General features: G+C 34.1%; 1 protein-coding gene across 4 annotated transcripts in view; it reads right to left on the reverse strand.

Moving 5' to 3' along the window:
* The window catches only part of LOC108911861 (aquaporin-like), a 52,398-nt gene that overhangs the window by 3,301 nt on the left and 27,104 nt on the right, over positions 1 to 21,993 (reverse strand). For all 4 annotated transcript variants that reach the window (XM_018716917.2, XM_018716918.2, XM_018716920.2 and 1 more), the window contains 3 exons: positions 14,141 to 14,284; positions 4,843 to 5,055; positions 3,378 to 3,458 (listed from right to left, as the gene is read on the reverse strand). In XM_018716917.2, coding sequence (XP_018572433.1) covers positions 3,378 to 3,458; positions 4,843 to 5,055; positions 14,141 to 14,284 — 438 coding nt within the window. The remainder of the gene's footprint in view (positions 1 to 3,377; positions 3,459 to 4,842; positions 5,056 to 14,140; positions 14,285 to 21,993) is intronic.

The raw sequence follows: 21,993 nt of genomic DNA on the forward strand, positions 1-21,993 counted from the left end.
TCGTCAAAAATATTGTTCGTATTTTCAAAGCTGCATATTTTCTAAAATAATGAATTGATTTTCAAAAAGTAAGAATCGATGTATAGAGAATTAAAAGCCCTTTCTAATGACCCCCCACTTGACCCCCATTCCCATTTGAAAAAATGTAGGGGATAGCACCCCCACTTAGGGGGTTGAGGATTTTGGTATGCTTTTTGAGCCAAAAGTTGTCCCCCTCAGAAACAAATTTGACCTATTTTTGGATTTTGCGGAAAAGTTCTACCCTGTAATGCCTTGCGGTACGTTTTCGATGGGCTACCCTGTATAATAACAATAAGTGGATGCTGACTTCAAACAAAATCATTTTCATTTTTGTGCTTAAATTATATGATATGGATGCAGACGATATATGGTTTCAACAAGATGGTGCCACATGCCATGCAGCTCGAGAAACAAATCAATTATTGTATCATTGAGTCATTCAAATTTCCCGTTTTGATGATCAGAATTGCTCCCTCCAGATCATACGATTTAACGCCGTTGGACTTTTTTCTTTGGGGTTTTTTTGAAGCCTAAGGTTTTTTGCCAACAAGCCTACGACTACCCACGCCTTATAGGAGGAAATTGAGCGTTGTATCAACAAAATTCAGAGGATTTATGCAAAACGGTCATAAAAAATTTCGACAAAAAGTGCGTGTGTGCCAGTAAAGCCGTGGAAGCCATTTATCCGATCCATTCCGATTCCATACATAACCCTATATTGTATATGTTACTGGCCAAACCCGATTTTAGGACGAACTAGTTTCTCCTAGACCAAACCAGTTCATCCTTTATGCGATACGAAAAACCGGTACAGACTAGGCTAAACTGGTCCGTCCTATGGCCGATAGGCGAAACTAGTTTAACCTAGGCTGAACTGGTTGAGCCTAATATAAATAAGTACACTTCAGGATAAACTAGTTTTGCCTAGTCTATTGTAATAGGGAATAGGAATAATAAACACCAGAACTAATAAAATCATGATGCATTTATTAATTAAATAACATCAATTTTACTTATTTTTGCAGGGTGTACTCTGATGACATTTGGAATTGCAGAGCACCTGTTTTTTTCTTGCAATTGCACCTGTTTGTCGAACAGTTCTTTACGCAGCTGCACCTTACGAATGTTTAGTGGCTGCAGTCCTCAGAGATATTTCAATATCTTGGTTAACATCGCCCACCTCTAAAAATGTCTGAATGCAAATGTCGAATTTAGTTCTGAAAAAAAAAAAACAAGTCAAAAGTAATATAAACTTATCAGAAAAAATTAACAATCTAGTGAGTAAAAAATACTTGTAAAGTACCTGCAATATAATTTTTGCAATACACCATGTTTGGTGCCAACTTTGTAAAGGCCCTCATCATTTCTCTGAAGAATTACTCCAATGATGTTTCTGAGGTCACCTCTGCCTTTGTCTACGTCTGGTATTGGTATAGTAATATTGTCTCACATGTAGGCAGGTGGATGGGATTTGTCCGAAGAGGCTTTCATTTTTTTGCTTGCTTTTCAAGATTTTCTGCCGCCGCTTTTCTAGCTTCTTGAATGTTCTGTGTGTCAATTTCCATAACACCACCATCACCATCTTCACTCTGGTTACAATTCGAATCATCTTCGATAACTTTTCTAATGTCGTCCTCATCCTGAATGTCATTTATTATTTCTTGCGGCAACGATGAAGTCGAAAGCCCTACTCTAAGCTCAATCCCAAATAAGGCCTTGTAAGGCGATTGTTTTATACCTGAGTGGAAGGCGCCGTTTTTCATGAACTGGACATATCTTAAGCCCTCCGACCATTTCATTGAATCGTTGTCCTTCAACCAAGAACTTATCATGTTCTCTATATCTTGATTAGCACGTTCAACGGAACCCTGACTTTGACTGTGCCTTGGTTTTCCATGCACAATTTTAAGTTCTGGCCAAAGAGAAGCGAGCTCACTAATCACATTATTAACAAATTCTCTACCATTGTCAGATTGGAGAATGCACGGCGCTCCTATAGTTAAAAATATATCATTCAGGTTGTAGGTCACTTCTGCTGCTCTCTTAGATGTTAACGCACGCAGAAGAACAAATTTTGTTAAATGGTCCTGGTAAACCATAATAAATTTAAATTGTTCATCTGGTTGTGTCTGAAAATCGATCAAATCCACTTGACATCTGCTATTCATTTCAGAGTGAAGAATAGGCTTTGAAACTAATCCCCTCTTCTTTTTTGTCTTCTTTTGTTGACACACATCACACATTGATAAATAGAGGCTTATCATCTCTTTTCTGATATTAGCATATTTTTTTGATGTCTCGGCTATCATCCTGTCACGTCCGCCGTGTCCAACCGCCCCATGAGCTGCATCAATCACATCATAAAGCTCATCAGCCTGTAGATAGTATTTTATATTCCCTTCCCCCCGCGCTATAAGTTTTGTCACATCTCCAATTTTTAGCACACCAAACCGTTTCAGTCGTCTTTGTTGTAATGGTGTCCTTTTTGCCGACTTTTCAGCGTCTTCCACTTGTTCAACCAGTTCCGAATATTTATCTGATGACAACACATTATAATGAGAAGACTTTTTAATTTCACTTTCCAAAATTTCTGTTAAAAACTTTTCTCTCCACTGTTTTTGATCGGCTTGTCTACTAGATGTAGAAGGCTCATCCATGATAACACAAAATAAAACCGTATAATGTTATATTCTTTTACTAATATTTATAACAATAACACGTAACAACTAACACGTCCTCAATTCAAAGCAGAATGAGCGTTTAAAATCAACAAGCAAGTGAAGATGCGGCGGGCGCGCAGGGCGTGAAAAATACGATCGGGGATTTCCCGCATGCACAGGTGTCGATACGTACCCGCTTAAACATTTTTGACTAGGCAAAATTAGAATAGATTAGGCCAAACATGTTTATCCTGAAGTGTACTTATTTATATTAGGCTCAACCAGTCCAGCCTAGGCTAAACTAGTTTCTCCTATCGGCCATAGGACGGACCAGTTTAGCCTAGTCTGTACCGGTTTTTCCTATCGTATAAAGGATGAACTGGTTTGGCCTAGGAGAAACTAATTTGACCTAAAATCGGGTTTGGCCGGTAACATATACATACTTTATGAATCAATTAAAAATTACAATTTTTAATTAAAAACTTGTGTATTCTATCAAAATAACTTCTTGCGTGAATTTTGGGACACTCTTTAAATACTCTTAAAAAGGTATTTTTCAACTTGTTATATCCGAGATTATTCTGTTATTTAAAATAAGCTTACCACCCAATCGAATCTTAGAAGATGATCTATTTGACAAAAATATATATAAAACTTCTTATTGAAAATATAATTTTCTATTTTGTCGGTACATACCCACTGGTCTTGAAAATTTCCTTCTAATACGGCCGGAGCAAATGTTCTGACAGTATTCATACTAGCTCCTGTAAATGGACCCTGCAAAAAATTACATACATTTTAAAAATTATTTACCAAATTATTTGGCATACAACTTCAAATTGATTGCGATGATATCTCGGAAATTCTTAAGGTATAAAAATGGTTGAATTAGGATAAAGCTGAGTAATTTAACCATTCCCGAAGAGGTACTTATTTGAAGATCATTCTTACCCTTCTATTTGAATAAAGAATAAAATTTTCGAAGGACGGTGAAAAATCTAAATTGTTGCCGGTTGTTAAAAGAAGAAACCTGTTTGCACCGAATATCATGTTCTTTATTCTAATAAAGGAATAAAAATGCCTTAAGGTTTGTTTTCTTTGCTACCCTTGTGCCAAAAAGATCAGTCGAGGGTTAATTTTGTAAAAATAGTTTGGTCTAACCAAAAACCTCACACCGAAAAAAGATAAATACAAAATACAAAAAACATATCATTATACAGGGTGTCCGGAAGGTCCTGTCAAAAATAAAGGGATATACAGGGGAGGTCAAAATAGTTGTAATCCATAGAATAAAGAATTCCTATCGGTCTTCCTTGGAATTATTCGCCTTCAAAGAAAGAAGTTTGACAAACAAATTCAAATTATAACTTCTTAGTCGTTACCATGACAAAAATGAAATTTGGGCAAATAAAGTAACTCATAGTAATATTCATTTCCAAGTTTAAACTGATATTCAATATGCCTGAATTATACAGGAGCAGACGAAATTATCCATTTAAATTTATACATCTTTGACAGCGTTGTCAAATTTGACATTCTTCTTTCATAGTTCGATTCCTCTCTCACTTTGCTAAAAAAAGGCATACCGTATATCAGTCGATATCTTGTACAATTTTTGAGAAAATCGAATTTTATTAACAACATAACATTTAGTGTATCAAAATGCGATACTAACATTTTTGTAAAATACTCCTTCATATTTGACATGACATGAATAAAAGTTGGTAATGTTTTGAAAATCTATCTGTTTTTGTCTTCTAAACTTATAATGACTTTTAGTTTCAATAATTTTTTTAAGAGATTAAATTTGTTTGTTTTTTTATGTAGATAAAAAGTAAATTTTGTATTTTTCAAACTAACGAACATATTTACAATTTCTTACAGGAAGGTTAATATTCCACTAATAATTTTGTCAATTCTGTATAAAATCATTAACTGCTCTTAAAAAGATTATGTTTTATACAAGAGTCATAGCATCATTTTCGATAATAAAAATATTTCGAATTAGCGTCGTCAGTGTTGATGGAAATAATGGACATGATTTGCATCTTGATAACTGACAAAATATTAGTGCAAATATTTTAGGAAGGGTACAAAGTTAATATATACCCACATTTATCCTCACACACTCACTAGTTCCTAATAATTTTAAAATACTTACGGCAACCATCGATATTGCAACAAGTACAAATCCGAACCTCAAAGGGACAGAATCAGATTTATCTGCATTTCTCTTATCCCAAACTGCGCAAATGATTATTATCAATATAGTGGTTATAATGGTTTCAATAGCCAGCGCTTGAAGGGTTGTTAATAATGTATTAGGTAGTGTCATACAGAAGCCTGGTTTGGAATAATCTTTTGGAATTAAAATCTGAAATATGTAAAATAATGAATTAAACGATGTTCCAGAAATAAGTACCAGAATTTTATCCACACATTTAACTGATCAGAAACAACTTTTGTTTAGTATTTTTACCGATAACCTCTTAGTTTTTAAGATAATATAATTTTTTTAAACTTTAATTTTTGTTTCCCGCTATTAGTTGAAACGCTTAGTTAATAAAAATAAGCACAATAAACGGGAACTAGATATATTCTTCATGCAGTCGCGGAATTTTCACAGCCGTGACGCAACGAATTTTCACCATAACCAATAGTATCGCAAGGATTAGCCCAGAAGTAAGGGGCTTGTGTGGGAGAGGGACGGCATATTTGCGGCCAATAACGTCTTAGTTGGTAAGCCCTAACCCTATTCAGTGCAGGAATGAGAAAAAACTAGAACATCTTGTTAATTAGAGGGATGGTTAAATGCCGATCACATTGACCCAAGCCAACGTTCTTCCATCTTACCATACCCGCAGGAAGGGTGCCAAATTCCCTTCAACGAATATAGCTGATCACATATTTCTGTTACCCATAGTCAGATGTTTCTTTAACGAATACAAAAATTTGGACAAAATGTGACTTTTCGAGAAAAATATTAAATAAAAAATGTATCTCTTGATTAATTAAATCCTTGGTTAAAATTTTGGTATTTATTTCTAAGACGCCCTGTATAAGTGCCATAGATGCTGAAGATTTCTAAAACTTGTATTTATTCTAAAAAACTAACAGTTAAAAAAAAATTGAAAATGTAACCTTGTTTGTTTCTTTCATCTATTTTATATCCTTAATTCCAGTTTGTGATAAATATGCGGCAGAATGGCTAATAAACAAAAATGTTATCTTTTGGCCATCTATTTGGAAGCTGAATATTCTTTGTTTAACCATTCAAGAGTAGTGTGAGGTGTTCCCTGCATGTGTTGGCATACTTCCTCACTTTTGTCGTAGTTCATTGTGGTTATACGAACAATGCTTAAAAAGGTACATGTATGAGGTGGATGTAAAGATTCTATTGAATGGTCTCTCACACCTCTAAATTTAAACCTGTTTGGTGCTGTTGAAAATGTACTTTTTATTCTACTACTACTGTTAAATTTTTGTTAATTCTTGATATAATAGTTAATTTTACTTATCTTATACTTATAACACCATATATAATTTTACACAAAAAATATTTTTATTGCTGAACTAATTATTTTATTGCAACTGCATATTATTATTAGTTTAGAGCCCTATAACTAAAAAATCGCAGTATTTAACGTAATAAACGAAGATGCACCCTTTCGTTTAAAAATTATAGCATAAAACATGTTCAAAATTTTCCATATCTACGCTATTTACAATTGGTAATTTTTATAACCTTAAGAAAAATACTTCAGCTGTATGTAACTTCTAAATTGTTAATATTCGGACATTTCTAAAGTACGTACCATGGTGATTCAGGATTTTTATGTAGTATCCTATGTACTTGATCTCTTCATTTAGTAGGAGTAAAACCGGCTTGAACCTCTACCCATCCCAGGGGTATGCCGCATACTATATGAATGTGGGAAGAATTATACGCATAGGTATGACAAAAAGATTACAGATTACAAGAAGGAAGAAACATAAAAGGGCCTTCAGTGAGGCGAAAGTATTGGAAATAGAACAACATCTAAATAATATGAATCGTGAACGCTTTCGGATGAGCAGAACCCGGTTAACATTTCTAAAGAAGCGAGGGGAAAACGCGAGATACACCACTGTACTGGCCATAGAAAATATAGTTACTAACGTAGAATTAAATGTCTCTAATATTGCCAATAAACCGCGAAACAGCGCCACGTAACGTTTTGGAAGCTTACTACTACTTAGCTCCTAATGGGTAGGCAACACTTTATACTTCGTGAATTGATTACAGCGCCATCTATCGTATGCAAACGACTTCTCACTTATATCCTCTAATATATTATTTTAAAAATTTTAAAAGTAAACCCTTATACGAATAGGAATAGTCAAGTGTCAATACTTTTGAGAACAGATTATTTAGTTAAACAGAAAATGTAGCGAAAAACTAACATTCAGTACTTTTCTAATTCACTTCTGCTTTGATAACGAAACTAGAAAGAGGTTTCAGAAACGTCATAGTATTATTGTGATGTATATTTGTTTTTCCAGTGCGTAACCAGATTTCTTGGTACTAACCAGGGCCCGAGAACTTATAATTGAAAATATGGGAAAACTGGGAACCACGTGATTTGAGATGGATATACAAGTTGAGGAAAGAGTCTATAGATGTCGCCACAAAGATTTTGTAGAATACCAATTTTGACAATTGCAATTATGAATCATTTCATGTCATTCATATTGTTCATGTTTATTGTTGGTTAGGTTTGGCGAGTGTTGGTGTGTGTTTTATTTGTGTTTTTAGTGTGTTTTATTAGATATTTCATTCACATTTATTTATATAACATAATAATGTCTGATCATCATATAATCACATTTTTTTATTAATAATAAAATGTTTTGTTTTTTTTTTTTTTTTTAATAAAAAATGTGATCAGAGGTAGGTAGTTTTTTTTATGGATATCAACACAACGAAAAATTTAAAGTTGCATAATAAATCTCTATTACAAGAATTAATCAAAGATTGGTTTAGTAAAATTATTTACTTGTAATATTTTTTTATTCACCGTGAAAGCTAATACAATATAGAAAGCACTGAAACTCTATAATCATTTTCACTCTTTTTTTTTCAAAATATGTACTGAAATTTGAAATTTTTTCAACAAACATTTTAAAAAGTTACAGTATCAAAATTATTTCTTATTTTAAGTAGGAAGACTATTAGAGCATTTAAAAGTGTCTTTAATGCTTGAGTGATTTTAATGCTTTTTATCAAATGTACTTATTTTCTCATGGTGACAAAAAAAATTATCTACGTGAAAATTATTTTACAAAATCAATTTCTGAGTGATCTGTGTAGGGTGAGATTTGTTATGTAATTTTAAATTTAGCGGCGGCAGAATACCTAAAACAAATATTGAGTAGGTAGGTATATAGTTGTAGAGCGTACAACTAGATGGCGCTTGCATCTTTTACCGGCTACAGGTAATTTAACTCACTGTATTACCGATAATTCCTAGAAAAGGAAAGCAATAGAAGTTGGAGAAAGTGTCAACAGTTAGCGCTGTTAATGACCACGAAATCTGTTCAAGTTTCCTATCTACAGTATCATTTATCTAGGGTACTAACGTCGAATGAAATCTAACATATGAATAATGAAACTGTCATGGCGGCGTCACATGTTAGTTAGCTTCCAAAATAAAAGATGGCGCAGAGAATGCTAACCCTGTCATTTTGGGTTGGATGGTAATGTAGTTTGGACTTTGCACGTATTTGAAGTTTGGCTTTCGTTATCTTTAGTTTCTTTGGTTATCCTCTGAAAATTGTAAATTATAGTATTGTAAGAATTGTGTTTATAATTATTTAGTGCTTAAGAGTTTTCTATTTGTTATTATATTATACTGGGAATATGATGTGCAAGTTTTAAGCTATATAGTTCTATTAAAAACCAAACCCATATCTTTACCAACATTATGTGGAACACTCATACTCTTGTTACTTATATTAATCGATTAGAAACAGTCCACATAAAATGTGTAATTACATATTATTTAAGTCAAATATAGATAAAAATAATTATGTGTATGATGATAAACACCAACTAATATTTTATGAAACCTTTGATACTTAGATGCTTACAAAATTTTTAATGGTGGTGAATTGCTATCTTTATTCAGTTTAAGACATAGAAAATATAGTGTTAATATTAAGTTTTCTATGGTTTAAAAGTTCCAAACTATATGAACTATTGAATTTAACCCAATATTGTACAAATATTCGGTTATACTCTCCGGAAAGTGAGATTATTATAACAGTTCATGCATAATGTTTATATTTTTACAGCTTACTTGCCAACTTATCAAGTTTATGAAGCAAATGAATTATATTGTTGTCGTTTTTACTTACAATTAAATACATAACAAGAAATTGTTTTAATAGTACATGCATAACAACATTCTGTATAAATCAATTAGGATTTCTTGTAGATACAAAATAAACTTAAAATTATTAGAAAATGTTTTATTTCCTTATCAAAACCATTTACTAAGTATATCTTGGCAAATGTCAAAATTTGAAAAATACTATAATATAATAAAGTAATAAATAAGAAGAAATTGTCTGTATTTATTTGTGGTATTATAAATGTTTGTTATAATTTGGATATTTTGCCATAGTTTGAAGAAAAAAAAAACTGGAAAAATAAACCCTTGTACCGATAGGGACAGTCAAGTGTCAATACTGAAAACTTTTGCCTAATAGTGAGATGCCAGAGACATACATCTACATGTATAAGTCTGGTTACGCACTGGAAAAACAAATACACATCACAATGACACTATGACGTTTCTGAAACCTCTAGTTTCATTATCAAAGCAGAAGTGAATTAGAAAAGTACTGAATATTAGTTTTTCGCTACATTTTCTATTTAACTAAATAATCTGTTCTCAAAAGTATTGACACTTGACTATTCCTATCTGTATAAGGGTATACTTTAAAAATTTTTTAAATAATATATAGAGGATATAAGTGAGAAGTCGTGTGCATACGATAGATGGCGCTGTAATCAGTTCACAAAGTATACAGTGTTGCCTACTCATTAGGAGCTAAGTAGTAGTAAGCTTCCAAAACGTTACGTGGCGCTGTTTCGCGGTTTATTGGCAATATTAGGGACATTTCATTCTACGTCTAGACGTCTTCTGTCCGGTACTCGGTTCTCGGTCTCGGTCTCGGATAATCATTCGATTCCTAAAAGTATTCGAGAACCGAGTTCTCGATTCTTAAAAATACTCTATTCTGCCCATCACTAAACTCATAGTGAAGATGCAGACGCACCCCAAGCCACGCCCTCTGCGGCAGTACTGATGTCATCGACTACGTAAGCGGGAGCTCCCACCACACTCCGATTATTGCACTGCGTAGGACTAGATGCGCGCTCATCTTAACCCACGCTATAAGACTGGTGACTAGGTCGCAAGAGATCTCATTGACATAGAACCCGCACGTCGATGCCGTAGTGCGCATAGCGAGGACGGTGAGGGAGAAGTTTTAGCCGAGCAGTATTTCAGCCACAGCTAACGTACGCTGGGACCGCATGGGGACACCCAGCGAAGCATGCCGTCGAGAATATGGCCCTCCGTTGCACGACGGGGCCCCCTGGCATGTCCGCAGCAGCAACATTCGCTGGGATCCACGCCAACCCTGGAAACGATCAGACAGCGCGCGAGAAAGCTTTTCGAGCGGCCTGATTCACAGCGTGATCCGGAACATGGTGGACCCGAATAAGCTGCCGGTAGGAAGCCTTGACATCAACTCCTGGACGTAGCCGACGAAGCCCAGCTAGGACTGGAGAGAAGCCCCACGAACCGCCCGGATCCGGTCGAGTGAGCGATCTGGGATGACGGGGAACGGGCCTGCCCCTGCAAGACGTCCTGGCCTACAGAGATGACGTAAGTAAAGAGCGATAGTCCCGCTCGACCTCGCCCCATCCGAAATCTTTCATCCAGCCAAGGACATTGGCGCGCGCAAAAGATCGGTATGAAAGTACTGACAGTGAAGGACGGGGAAACGTTTAAATGCGACCAGATACAGAGATGTCTGTTAGTACTAATAACAAAAATCAAAATCAATGTTAGGGCAGGCCTAGGGATTCTGACAGCAGGTTTGCCCTTACAAAGCCTAGCCCTAGAACAATAAAGGCAAGTCAAAGTATGTAACTTACGATCAGGTACATAAGCCACGGCATAACAACTCGAAAAATCATGGTGCCTTAAATATCATCACGGTCCCTGATCTTTTACGCTTGCTGTGGATCACCGTGTATAATTCTATTTTACAAACTGGTTAGTGACGTTTGAAAAATTAAACTCGTTTGAACAATCAACTGGTTCTGAGGAATGACAATATGTTACAAAAAAAATATGCAAGCGGTATGACCACACACAATATAACATGTTTATTTACTTTATATATTCGTTGAGGTTCTGATGTTTCCATCGAATGCGTTGTTGGAATGATCAACTTATTCTGACTCTGTAATCTGACCATGTAAGAGGTGTAACAACGAACCATATATTTCAATTTATTTTACTTATTAATATGAATTCTGATATATTCGATCTTCAGTGTAACCGAAATCTTAAAATACATGAAGAGATTGACAACTTTCCACATTTTTGGATATTCTTCAATTTCCCGAAAAGGGTGCTAAGTATCAGGGCATGATTTTCAACAAAAACTGAACGACAAGCGATATCCTTCTTGGGTATTTTTATGATCTCATGTTTTCCTTTTGTAATGTGACTTATTATTCATGTTTTTGCGTAGAATCCAGTGGCGTAACCATTTTTGAAACCCTATGAAACTTTGGGTTTTCAAAATATGCATTAAATTTTCTTTTGAATGACGTTTACATGTAAAAAAACCTACGTTGGAACTACATCGATCTCCAAAGAATTGGAAAAAATCGCTTGGATTTTATATGCATAGATTTTCTATGCATTCATGTTGTCACTGTTTCCATAACGTTAAGGGTTTCGGAGTTATTCAAAATTACGAAATCATTCTTTTCTCACGGGTGTTTATTTACAGATTTATTTATTTGATAGACCAATTTTCAAAAAAGTAGTAACTTGCTCTAAAACACTTTTTATTACAGTCGTAATTTTTACATTTCAATCTTTGTAATCCTATGAAACGTTAACATGTTAAAGGTAAAGTAGTCAATTAACAAAAAATGTCTAAGCATTACTACAAACAGTTTAGACAATAAGTAAAAGTATAATTATACAGGGTGGTCCTTAAGTAATTGTACATAGAAGTATGGTAGATTTATGACTTTAAAATATTACGATTTGAGCCAACTTGCCTTAATAAAATATTGATAATAAGAAAGATACAGGGTGCTAAAAGTGAAATTTCAGAATTTATTTTTCGCAATAATTGAACGTTTTTGGACATTTATACAAAAAAAAAATATCTGGGGGTTTTTTAGTATGAGAAATCATAATTTGGTATCTAATTTAATGTATCTTTTAGAGGGCGCCACATAAGCCACATGTGTGGCATAAATGTACGCTAAACTTTTTTGCCCATCAAGGTAGCGCTCTTTTGGGAAAAAAATATTAAAGACAGGGCAACAAAAATGTATACTTGTTAACAACCTCTAAACTTAACGAGTTTCGAGATAATCTAATTTTAAAAATCGGCTGCATAATTCTTCTTTAATTCATTACCAGAAATATTAACGTAGAAGTCGTATACGCTTATCATGTTTTTACATCAACAGGATGAATATTAACGTAACGTAGGAGTTTGAAAAAATTTTAAAAATTAAATAAAAGCAGTTAAATTACAAGTTTAATAATTATAATTAGAAATGAATTTCACACATATTAAGAAAAGAAAAAACTAAGCTAACTAACATTACAAGTTTAATTATGTCAAAGTAAGTGTTCGATATGTCCACCATTCAAAGTTGGTTGCGAGTATTTATGGGACTTTTATAAACAAGTTGTTTCATTGTGCCCCATACGCCAAAATCGAGAGGATTACAGTCTGGGCTACGTGCTGGCCAAGGGAAATGACTACCACGACCAATTCAGCGTTCAGGAAAGTTGGTCTTTAAATATGTTCTGACTTCTCTCATATAATGAGGAGGTGCACCATCTTGTATAATCCACATATTTTGCTTGAAATTTAGTGGCAATTCTTCCAAAAGATCAATGAAGTCATTTTGTAAAAAATGTAAGTAGTTCTCACCTTTCAAAGTATGTGGGAAATCGTATGGCCCAAAAAAATGGTCACCAATGATCCCACACCATACATTTATTTTGAATTCGTGTTGAAAATGTTTATTACTTAAATTAAAAATACCACGGCGGCTAAATGTTGCCTCGTCCGTAAATAACATTCTATTAATAAAGGTAGGTGGGGTCAAGATTTTGCCTATTTCGGATATCACTTGCAAATTGGTATCTTAATGGTAGATCTGCTGGCAATAAATTTTGCACAGGCGTAAAATGGTAGGGTGATATTTATCGAGGTTTAGTATTTTTAAAACTGAAGTTTTACTGATTCCTAAAGCTGAAGATAACCTTCATGTACTAACTTGAAGATCATCTGCAACGTAAACCAATTTCATCTTCTTGATCAGGTGTAATGATTCTCGGTCGGCCTAAATTATCACGTTTAGGACGAAATGAACCACTTTCGCATAAATTCCTAAATAGATTTTCAAATGTTTGGTGATTAGGTTGCAGCTTGTTTGGATATATTCTGAAATATTCCCATTTCGCAGCTCGTCCGTTGAAATATTGCTGGCAGTAAATATTAACCATATCTCCCATTTCTGTATTAGAAAAATTATTGTCTCGGCATTTTCTGCTATTCCTTAATTATCTGAAATATCCAATTAGCACTTTTTCAAACGTCATAGATTATGAAAACAAGAATGTTTAGCTGTTAAAATCATTCGTGATTTCCGTCTACTACGTTACTATTTCTCGTAATGAATTAAAGAATTATGCAGCTGATTTTTAAAATTCGATTATCTCGAAAACCGTTAAGTTTAGAGGTTGTTAACAAGTATACATTTTCGTTCTTACAATGCCGTGCCTTTAATATTTTTTCCCAAAAGAGGGCTACTTTGATGGGCAAAAAAGTTTAGTGTACATTTATGCCACACATGTGGCGTATGTGGCGCCCTCTAAAAGATACATTAAATTAGATACCAAATTATGATTTCTCATACCAAAAAAACTCCCAGATAAAAACTTTTTTGTATAAATGTCCAAAAATGTTCAAGTTATTGCAAAAAATAAATTTTGAAATTTCACTTTTAACACCCTGTATCTTTCTTATTATCAATATTTTATTAAGGCAAGTTGGCACAAATCGTAATATTTTAAAGTCACAAATCTATCATACTTCTATGTACAATTACTTAAGGACCACCCTGTATAATGGCTTACCTTAAGTAATGCGAATCCTAATATCGCCCCTATAAACTGAGCAATAATATAAACCACAGCCATTATTGGAGTTACAATATTAGTTAACAAAGCACATATTGTTACAGCTGGATTCAGATGCGCCCCTGAAATATGACCAAATCCCTAAAATTATATAATCAAAAATTAATTATTATTATCTAGTTATTTCATATCTAATTTAAATAATATTTAGTGTAACGCATTAATATTTTTGCATGTGATAAAAAATTCAACATATATTTTTGATTTTATACTAACATTACAATTAATTGTTTTATTATATTCGTCTATTAAATTTGAACATTTAGTTGATGTTCTACGTTGTTGTTATTTATTATCTCGGAAATTGTTTGTTGTAGATTAATGAAACTTGAACTAATGACCTAAGTAGGTTAAAAAAAATCGTTGAATTTTAATACAAATCTGTTAACCAATGGTGCAAATACTGGGGAGACACTGACCAAAAACTTAAAATTTTTACTGAGGATGAGTATATTACAAATTTAATGGTTGTACTTAGTATCTAAATGCATTTCTAAGGAATATGATCTCTTGCATTTTATATTAAAAGACTTATTACATTCGATCAAAGTCGCGTTACACGTGTATAGTAGCTAAAGTTACAGTCGTATTTCAACTTCCGAAGTTTCGAAATTCACCCCACTTTCCATTCCAGACCGAAGAAACGGGCCCAATGGATCCAAAACTCCTATACCCAAACCCAGAGCGCAGCGTTAACTTTTCGCCTATTTTTCCAAACCCCTCCGAGCAGCATAAACCGTTCCATACACAACAACCGGCACTGCCCCAGAACGACGCTGTACACCACTAGTCCAATCATTATAGACATGAAACAGCCTGATTGGGGAAAAAAATACTATTAGAAGTTTCTCTGCGGAATATTGTTCGGAAACGTGTTATAAACGAAATGTCAAAAAATCAACTCGAGATTAGTTGGGAAACTTTATTTAAACAATGGTTTTTATGGAAAAGTGGTTTTTTGACTCATGTAAAAAACTGTTGTTCATAGCGAAAAAAGGTTTATACAAAAAGGTAGGTATTAAATAAACTTATAAAATTAGACAAATCCGACTAAATTCTGACAATCTGTTTATGCGCGAGAGCTCAAAAATGGTCGAAAATGGCCGTTTTTATCAGTTACTAATAATTAATGCAATTTTCATCGCAGACACTTGTAATTCAAGATTTTTGAAGCTCTTTGCACCTTTAATATGTTGTAAAAATTTCAACCCGAAAGCTTCATTAGTTTGGCATTGGCGGAATTTGTTAACTAAGAAGATGTTGTTTTCATTTTTCCCAAGCTCACAGGCGTTGTAGAGTTTCGATCATTAGTTGCTTTTGTACCTAAATAATTGTATTGACATAATCATTTACTGAGAATTTAATTTTTCAAATTTAATTTGTTTAAAAATGACTGAAAAAATGTTAATATTTATTAAATTGTTGAATAAGTAATTATTATAAAATGAAATAGTAACCTATATAGTTTAGTTAGTACTATTTTTCTTCGAATTTAAAAAAAATCGTTGTTCTAAGTTGATTAGAAGCTGAGATAATTTTTCTTTATTTAATCGCTGTGACGTTAATTATTAATATTAAGAGCTGACATTTGGATACATTAAGAGCTATATTTTCATGCCCTACATTAACATTAAGATGTATTCAACTATTAATTCATTAATTGCAAAAAAGAAGATAGCGACGATGCGTTGTATTACTCGGTCTAGCGAACGAGTGGGGAGAGCAAGGCGGCGCATGCGCGCTGCGCGCCTGGTTACGCGCAGAAATCTGATCGAGCGGTTTCAAATCGATGGAGCTGGAAAAATTAGCCATATCTCGGTTAATAATGAACGAATATGCTTCTTTTTTTAATTTGGGGTAGCGCGAAAATTCATAAGCATTGAAGCTATTGTGTTAACGAAATTAACATTATTTCAACCCGAAATTTTAGGGAAAAAATCGCCTCTATCGATGATTCCCACCGTCACGCCCAAAAATCGCTCCACGCAGCCTAAATCACCCCGAGCAACCCTCAGTCCTGACAACTCGATTTGCGTGCGGTGACCGAAAATTAGGTCCGAATTCGGAAATTTCAAAAATATTATGAAATTCGGATCTAATCAACACAACACTCTGTCTACCATTAATCTGAGAAACCCACGAAGATTCAATATTCCAAAGAGGCCATAACCTAACATCGCCTTTTTCAGCTATGGTTTTGGAAGCCGCCTTAACAGGAGAGATGAGAGATATACACGCTTAAACAAGGCACGCCAGACACCAAATCCACCTTGTGACCGAACGTCGACTCTGGGAATTTCCTGTTCTTTAAGTAGGGACGGAATCCTACTCATCATATATTTTGAACTCTTATACATACAAGATATTTTAGACAGAATAAACAATATTAAAATAGTATTTCCTTAAATATTTAAAGTTAGATTCTCTCCTAAAAAATCGCCCTACAAGTTCATTACCCCGCTCATTAGCTGCAATCCACTCGCCCTCTTACGAGGCGCAGTGTGTAAACTCCTAAAGCTTGCAGGTTTCCACTAGGGGCTTCAGAACCAGAACTTTAAGTGCCTAGACACACAAAAGAGATTATAGAGTCCTAGCACCCGCAGTGATATCCTAAGATTTCATTAGTCAGTCGAAATCCTCAAAAACTTGAACTATAACAGGGTCAGGTGAAACCATACTCGAAGTATTAAGCACTTGAAGTGCAACATCCTGTGTCTCCTGAGAAATTAGAGCATGGACCATTTACCCCAGCATGTCAATACCTCTACTTCAATAGAGGAAAAACGCAGGTTTCAGAGCCATCCACCTCAGTCGAATCATCTAGGTATCCACGGAGAAGGCGCACGAGCCTACTGGGAGCCCCCTTATCGGCAAGCAGCCACCCGGCACCGTTGATAGAAGAGGACCCAGATCAAATCGTTCCGTCCGACACCATACAAATGCTGATAGAAGAAGGTGAAAGACTACCGCCGGTGCCCCAAAGAGCTACGCCACGTGACGCATAGCCCGATGACGGAGCGGCAAATCAACCCGATCCGGTAGCCAATCATGGCGTTCCACGATATTTCTTAATCAAGTTGCTTAAATATAATGTAATTGATTTAGTGACTGTCCAGATGTATATGCAAGCAAACTGTTTAGATAATAATTAGTTTTATTTGTGTGATTGGAAATACATTGCAAAAATTCGTTACTTAATTAATAAGTGTGTTTTGTTTTTATCTAATGAATTAACATTAGAAATTAACAGTAAAATGAAGAAAAAGGGAGAGGCGAGTGACTAGCTGGAAGAAATAGTCATGGCACGATGGACCATAGATTATGGACATGGACATGGACATGGACATGGACTATGTTATTAAGGTCGGTGAAATACTTGTGGTAGTGCGTTTCATTTAAAGGTATGAAGGCTTCGAACATAGCGGTGTGTGGCAGCAAAATGGGCGGTTCTGTAAACCCTTTGAAATTTTATACTACACAAGTAACTAAATCCACTTACTTGATTTACTAACTTGCTTTATCTCCTGTACACGTATAACTCCGCCTTTATTCAACTGTGCGACAAGCTTACTGTCAATGAAAAGATATCAAAACAATTAAATTGAATATTAAAATAATCGATAGTATTTGCAAATATTTACATTCATTGATGTAGAAACTCTGAGATTCTTAGGTAAGGATTCACTTATGCGATGGATGCATGCTCCCGACATATGAGTATTGCAAAACTATGCCATAGCTATGTCAGGCTGTAGCATCTAGTGGGCAACAATACGATGAGTATTATTCAGTGGTCAAAAACTAATTCAACCTTCTCATCAATCATTTTCCCGGATATTTTGCAAAAACCTCTCCTAATTTGTTCATTTAGGTCAAAAATAATACGGAAAAGGAACGCTGCCTATTATTTTCTGAAAAGTGCTTTCTTTATTAACTAATACCCGCTTTCATGACTGAAATAGATTTATTAAACTCTAGATTGAACTCATAACTACAGTAATAATATTTTCGTGTGTGAAAATTATATCACTATAGTACATTACCAAAATCGTAGTTCAGTCGTAATAATAATAATTCACAGTTCCTGTACTTAACTCGGTTGTTAAATCGAACTTTCGCTATTACGCTGATACAGACTCTGCATTAATTACGAGCCACATGACCAATATTTTTTTTTGGACAGTAATTATATTTCTTTTGCGTTGGCAATTAAATTTCGGTAAAATTAAAACAGTAAGATCAAGATTACATTGAAACACAACATTACGTTTCACCGACTGGTGATTGGTGCAATCTTTCATAAGGTGTTAGGGATTTTTAATTGACAGTACCAACCTTAAAATGTTGGTATAGCCTAAGTTCGGCAGTCACGTAGCTTTTAATCCCTTAGGAAGGTTGTGTACAAAATAAAAACTCATATTCGGAGATAAGGTTTGAACAGCCTTGATATCCTTGACAAGCATTTGAAGGATGGTCTATAGTTATATACATTTTTAAATAATTACATTTTTCAACATCCTGTACTACATTTCACGAGATCCATTTTTTGGAAATTAAATTTGTATAAGAAATCCTAGTGACTTATTCAATTCGTTCGCACGCGTTGTAACATTGCCACAAAAAGAAGTCGAAAGGGGTGAGGTCCGGGGACCGGGAGGGGGTCTTCTACCTAGGCTGCCGCGGCCTATCCAGCGATCGGGAAAAGTAATGTTTAGAAAGTCGCGCACTCTCCGAAAAAAAGTGAGCGGGGTCCGAACACATCTTCCAATAATTCCGGCAAGCGATTTTGCAAAAAATCTAGATATGAAGTACCGTCTAAGCGTCTAGGCAATTCAAAAGGTCCTATTAAAGTGTCATTGACGATACCAGCCCACATGTTCACTGAAAACTGTTGCTGAAAGGCACCGCGACGTATTTCGTGTGGATTTTCAATAGTCCAGTGATGAGTGTTGTGGTCGTTACGTACACCATTTCGATTGAGACATGCTTCATCTGCAACAAGTATTTGCGCTGTAAATTGAGGATTTCTTGCATGTTCTTGAAGCAAACATTCGCAAAAACCTCGACATAGTGGAAAATCCTCAGAAGTAAGCGCTTGAACACGATAAATATGAAATGAGTACAACTGATCTTCTCGTAATGTCCGCCATACAACAGGATGCGAAATATTTACTTGCTGTGCGATATTTTTGGTGCTACGATGCGGATCTTCGACGAGATCTAAAATCATCTCCTAAGATTCTTAGTGGTCGCCCTGGGCCACCGTCGCGACCTCGATGCGGTTGTACTTCACCGATGTCCTCTCTTTGCGCTACAGCAACAAATGTTCGCGGTGCAGGCAGTGTTGTTCCTACCCTAAACATTTTGGGTACTGAGAGACATTTAGTTTGGGTACTAAATTTGCTCAATTGGTACTAAAAATACACTGTAAAACATATTTTACTTTTTTTGTCTAGTATCATAGGTTTTATAAACTTTTCTACCTATTTATTGTTAATACAACAAAAATAATTACAGTTAAGGGGAAACAAAGTACAGAAATTATATTTCTAAAATATTCTTAAGGTAGGTACCTACTTTACCTACTTAATTTGTTTTAAATAAACTTATTTATTTAAGTAACTACTCATACATACAAAATTTAAAATATGTACGTCAAAAATGCTACTATTCATACCTTTAGTAGTATCTTTATAGGAGTATTAACTTTATCTAAAATTGCAAAACAAAACAACAAATGATAAACTACAGAATAATCATTGAAAGCAGATATTACAAAACAAAAGGTAAATGATAATTTAACAGAAATTAATACATATTTACGAAGTAATCAATCAAGGTAGTTAACTTATTGGCCACGGTACAATTCGATTCGAATGAAACCAACGACTACTTGGCGTCTCAACCACTACGTAGCGCAGACAGTAGATAACAAGAATCTTCGAGCATTGCTCTAAGATAAGAATGTCAGATGCTTCAAGGTACTAAATCAGTCAGGGGAGTACTACGGTACTAAATGAAGCTTGAAAGTACTAGATTTAGTACGATAGTACTAACAGGAACAACACTGGGTGCAGGGGTACGTCGTTCAGGATATCTTGCACGGTACACTTAACAAACTCTGTGGACATTTTCGTTTGCTTTGCCATAAATTATGAGAATATCATAATATTCGCAATTACTTAATATGCGCCATTTTCAAAAGAAAACTTGGAAATACGGCTATTAAATGTACTCTCGAAAAACAGCACTACAACAATGTATTACAAACTGACTTTCGAATACAGTCTGGCTTCATAAGAAACCTACAAACTCGTAAAAAGTGTTACAGAATTTTTGTAAGTACTCGCCGCTATAAAATACATGTATTTCAGCAGTTCCAAAACAGTTTTAAACACATTTTTAATTTCCTTATTTCTCTATGACCCCAATCTTACATACAAGTTTGTGACATCAGTTAACTCAGTTTTTGCTCATTTTTTAACCCTTCAAATTTTTGACATCAATTCATTAACACCAAGTATATTACATTCAAATGATCAAGTACATAAGAAGTCCTTAGCTTAGAAGTTACAAGAGACATGTTTCACGGAATCCCATTCGAAATGCATATGCTTACCTATTAACTATTATAACTGTACTTATTTACTAACTATTATTAGTTATTATATTACTTAAATGCACTTATAATTTGTATGTAAAGTTGTAAGTTATATGTATACATATGTGTACGTCGTCTTGTTTTAATGCTGAAAGTCTATAGTTAAGTGAGCTTCTCAATTTTTTAGAATGCCCACTGTAATGCAAATAGTGAGGAAAATTGAAGAATAAATATTTCATTTTATTCAATTTGGAAAACGTTGCAAACACTAAATTACATGTAAATATGTAACAATTTTATATTTTTTAATATAAAAAATTCAAATATTATTTAAGGATTTCAATTTTTTAAGTAGATGTCTAAAACCTTAATCATTATCATATTATGTTTCATTTCATCAACGGTTCATTAAGTTATTGACAAGTTTTATTAAACTATTGCTTAACAATAAAACAAAAGCTATGATAATCACAACCAAATATAGGTATAATAATATTGATATTAATGGTTGTCATTTAACTATCGATAATGAAAATATTGAATTTGTCACTGAAATTAAATATCTTGGTTTCTTGATTGACAATACACTCTGTTTTAATACTCATTTTAAATATGTTTATAATAAAATATCTAAGAAACTATTTTTCTTTTCAAGAATTTGTAATCATTTAACTATGCAATCTAGAGTTACATTATACAATACTATAATTAGACCACATTTTGAGTACTATCCCTCAGTACTTAGTATGCTTAATTTGAATAAGATATCACAGTTGCAGAAGTTACAGAGCCGAGCCATGAGAATTATATTAAGATGTAATAAATATACTCCCATTGATTTTATGCTATCTGCTCTTCAGTGGTTTTCTGTTGAAAATCGATTATACTACCACTGTACAATGGTTTTTTTTATATAAGCTTATAAATAATTTGTTACCTGATTATTTTAACCAGTAGGTATATTATAAGGAATCATGAAATTCATGACTACTTTACTAGAGGTGCCGATAACTTCCATGTTTGGAGAACAAATTATTGTCATACAATGAATTGTCTATTTAATGAAGGGGTTGTTAATTTCAATAGATTACCAGTAAAGTTAAAAAGATGCCAGTCACTTGTTGCATTTAAAAGAGAGCTTGTTAAATACATAAAAGTAAATAATATGTGTTAATTGATCCTTAGTTTG

Source organism: Anoplophora glabripennis, unplaced genomic scaffold (genome assembly GCF_000390285.2).
Source record: "Anoplophora glabripennis isolate ALB-LARVAE unplaced genomic scaffold, Agla_2.0 scaffold768, whole genome shotgun sequence".
NCBI lineage: Eukaryota > Metazoa > Arthropoda > Insecta > Coleoptera > Cerambycidae > Anoplophora > Anoplophora glabripennis.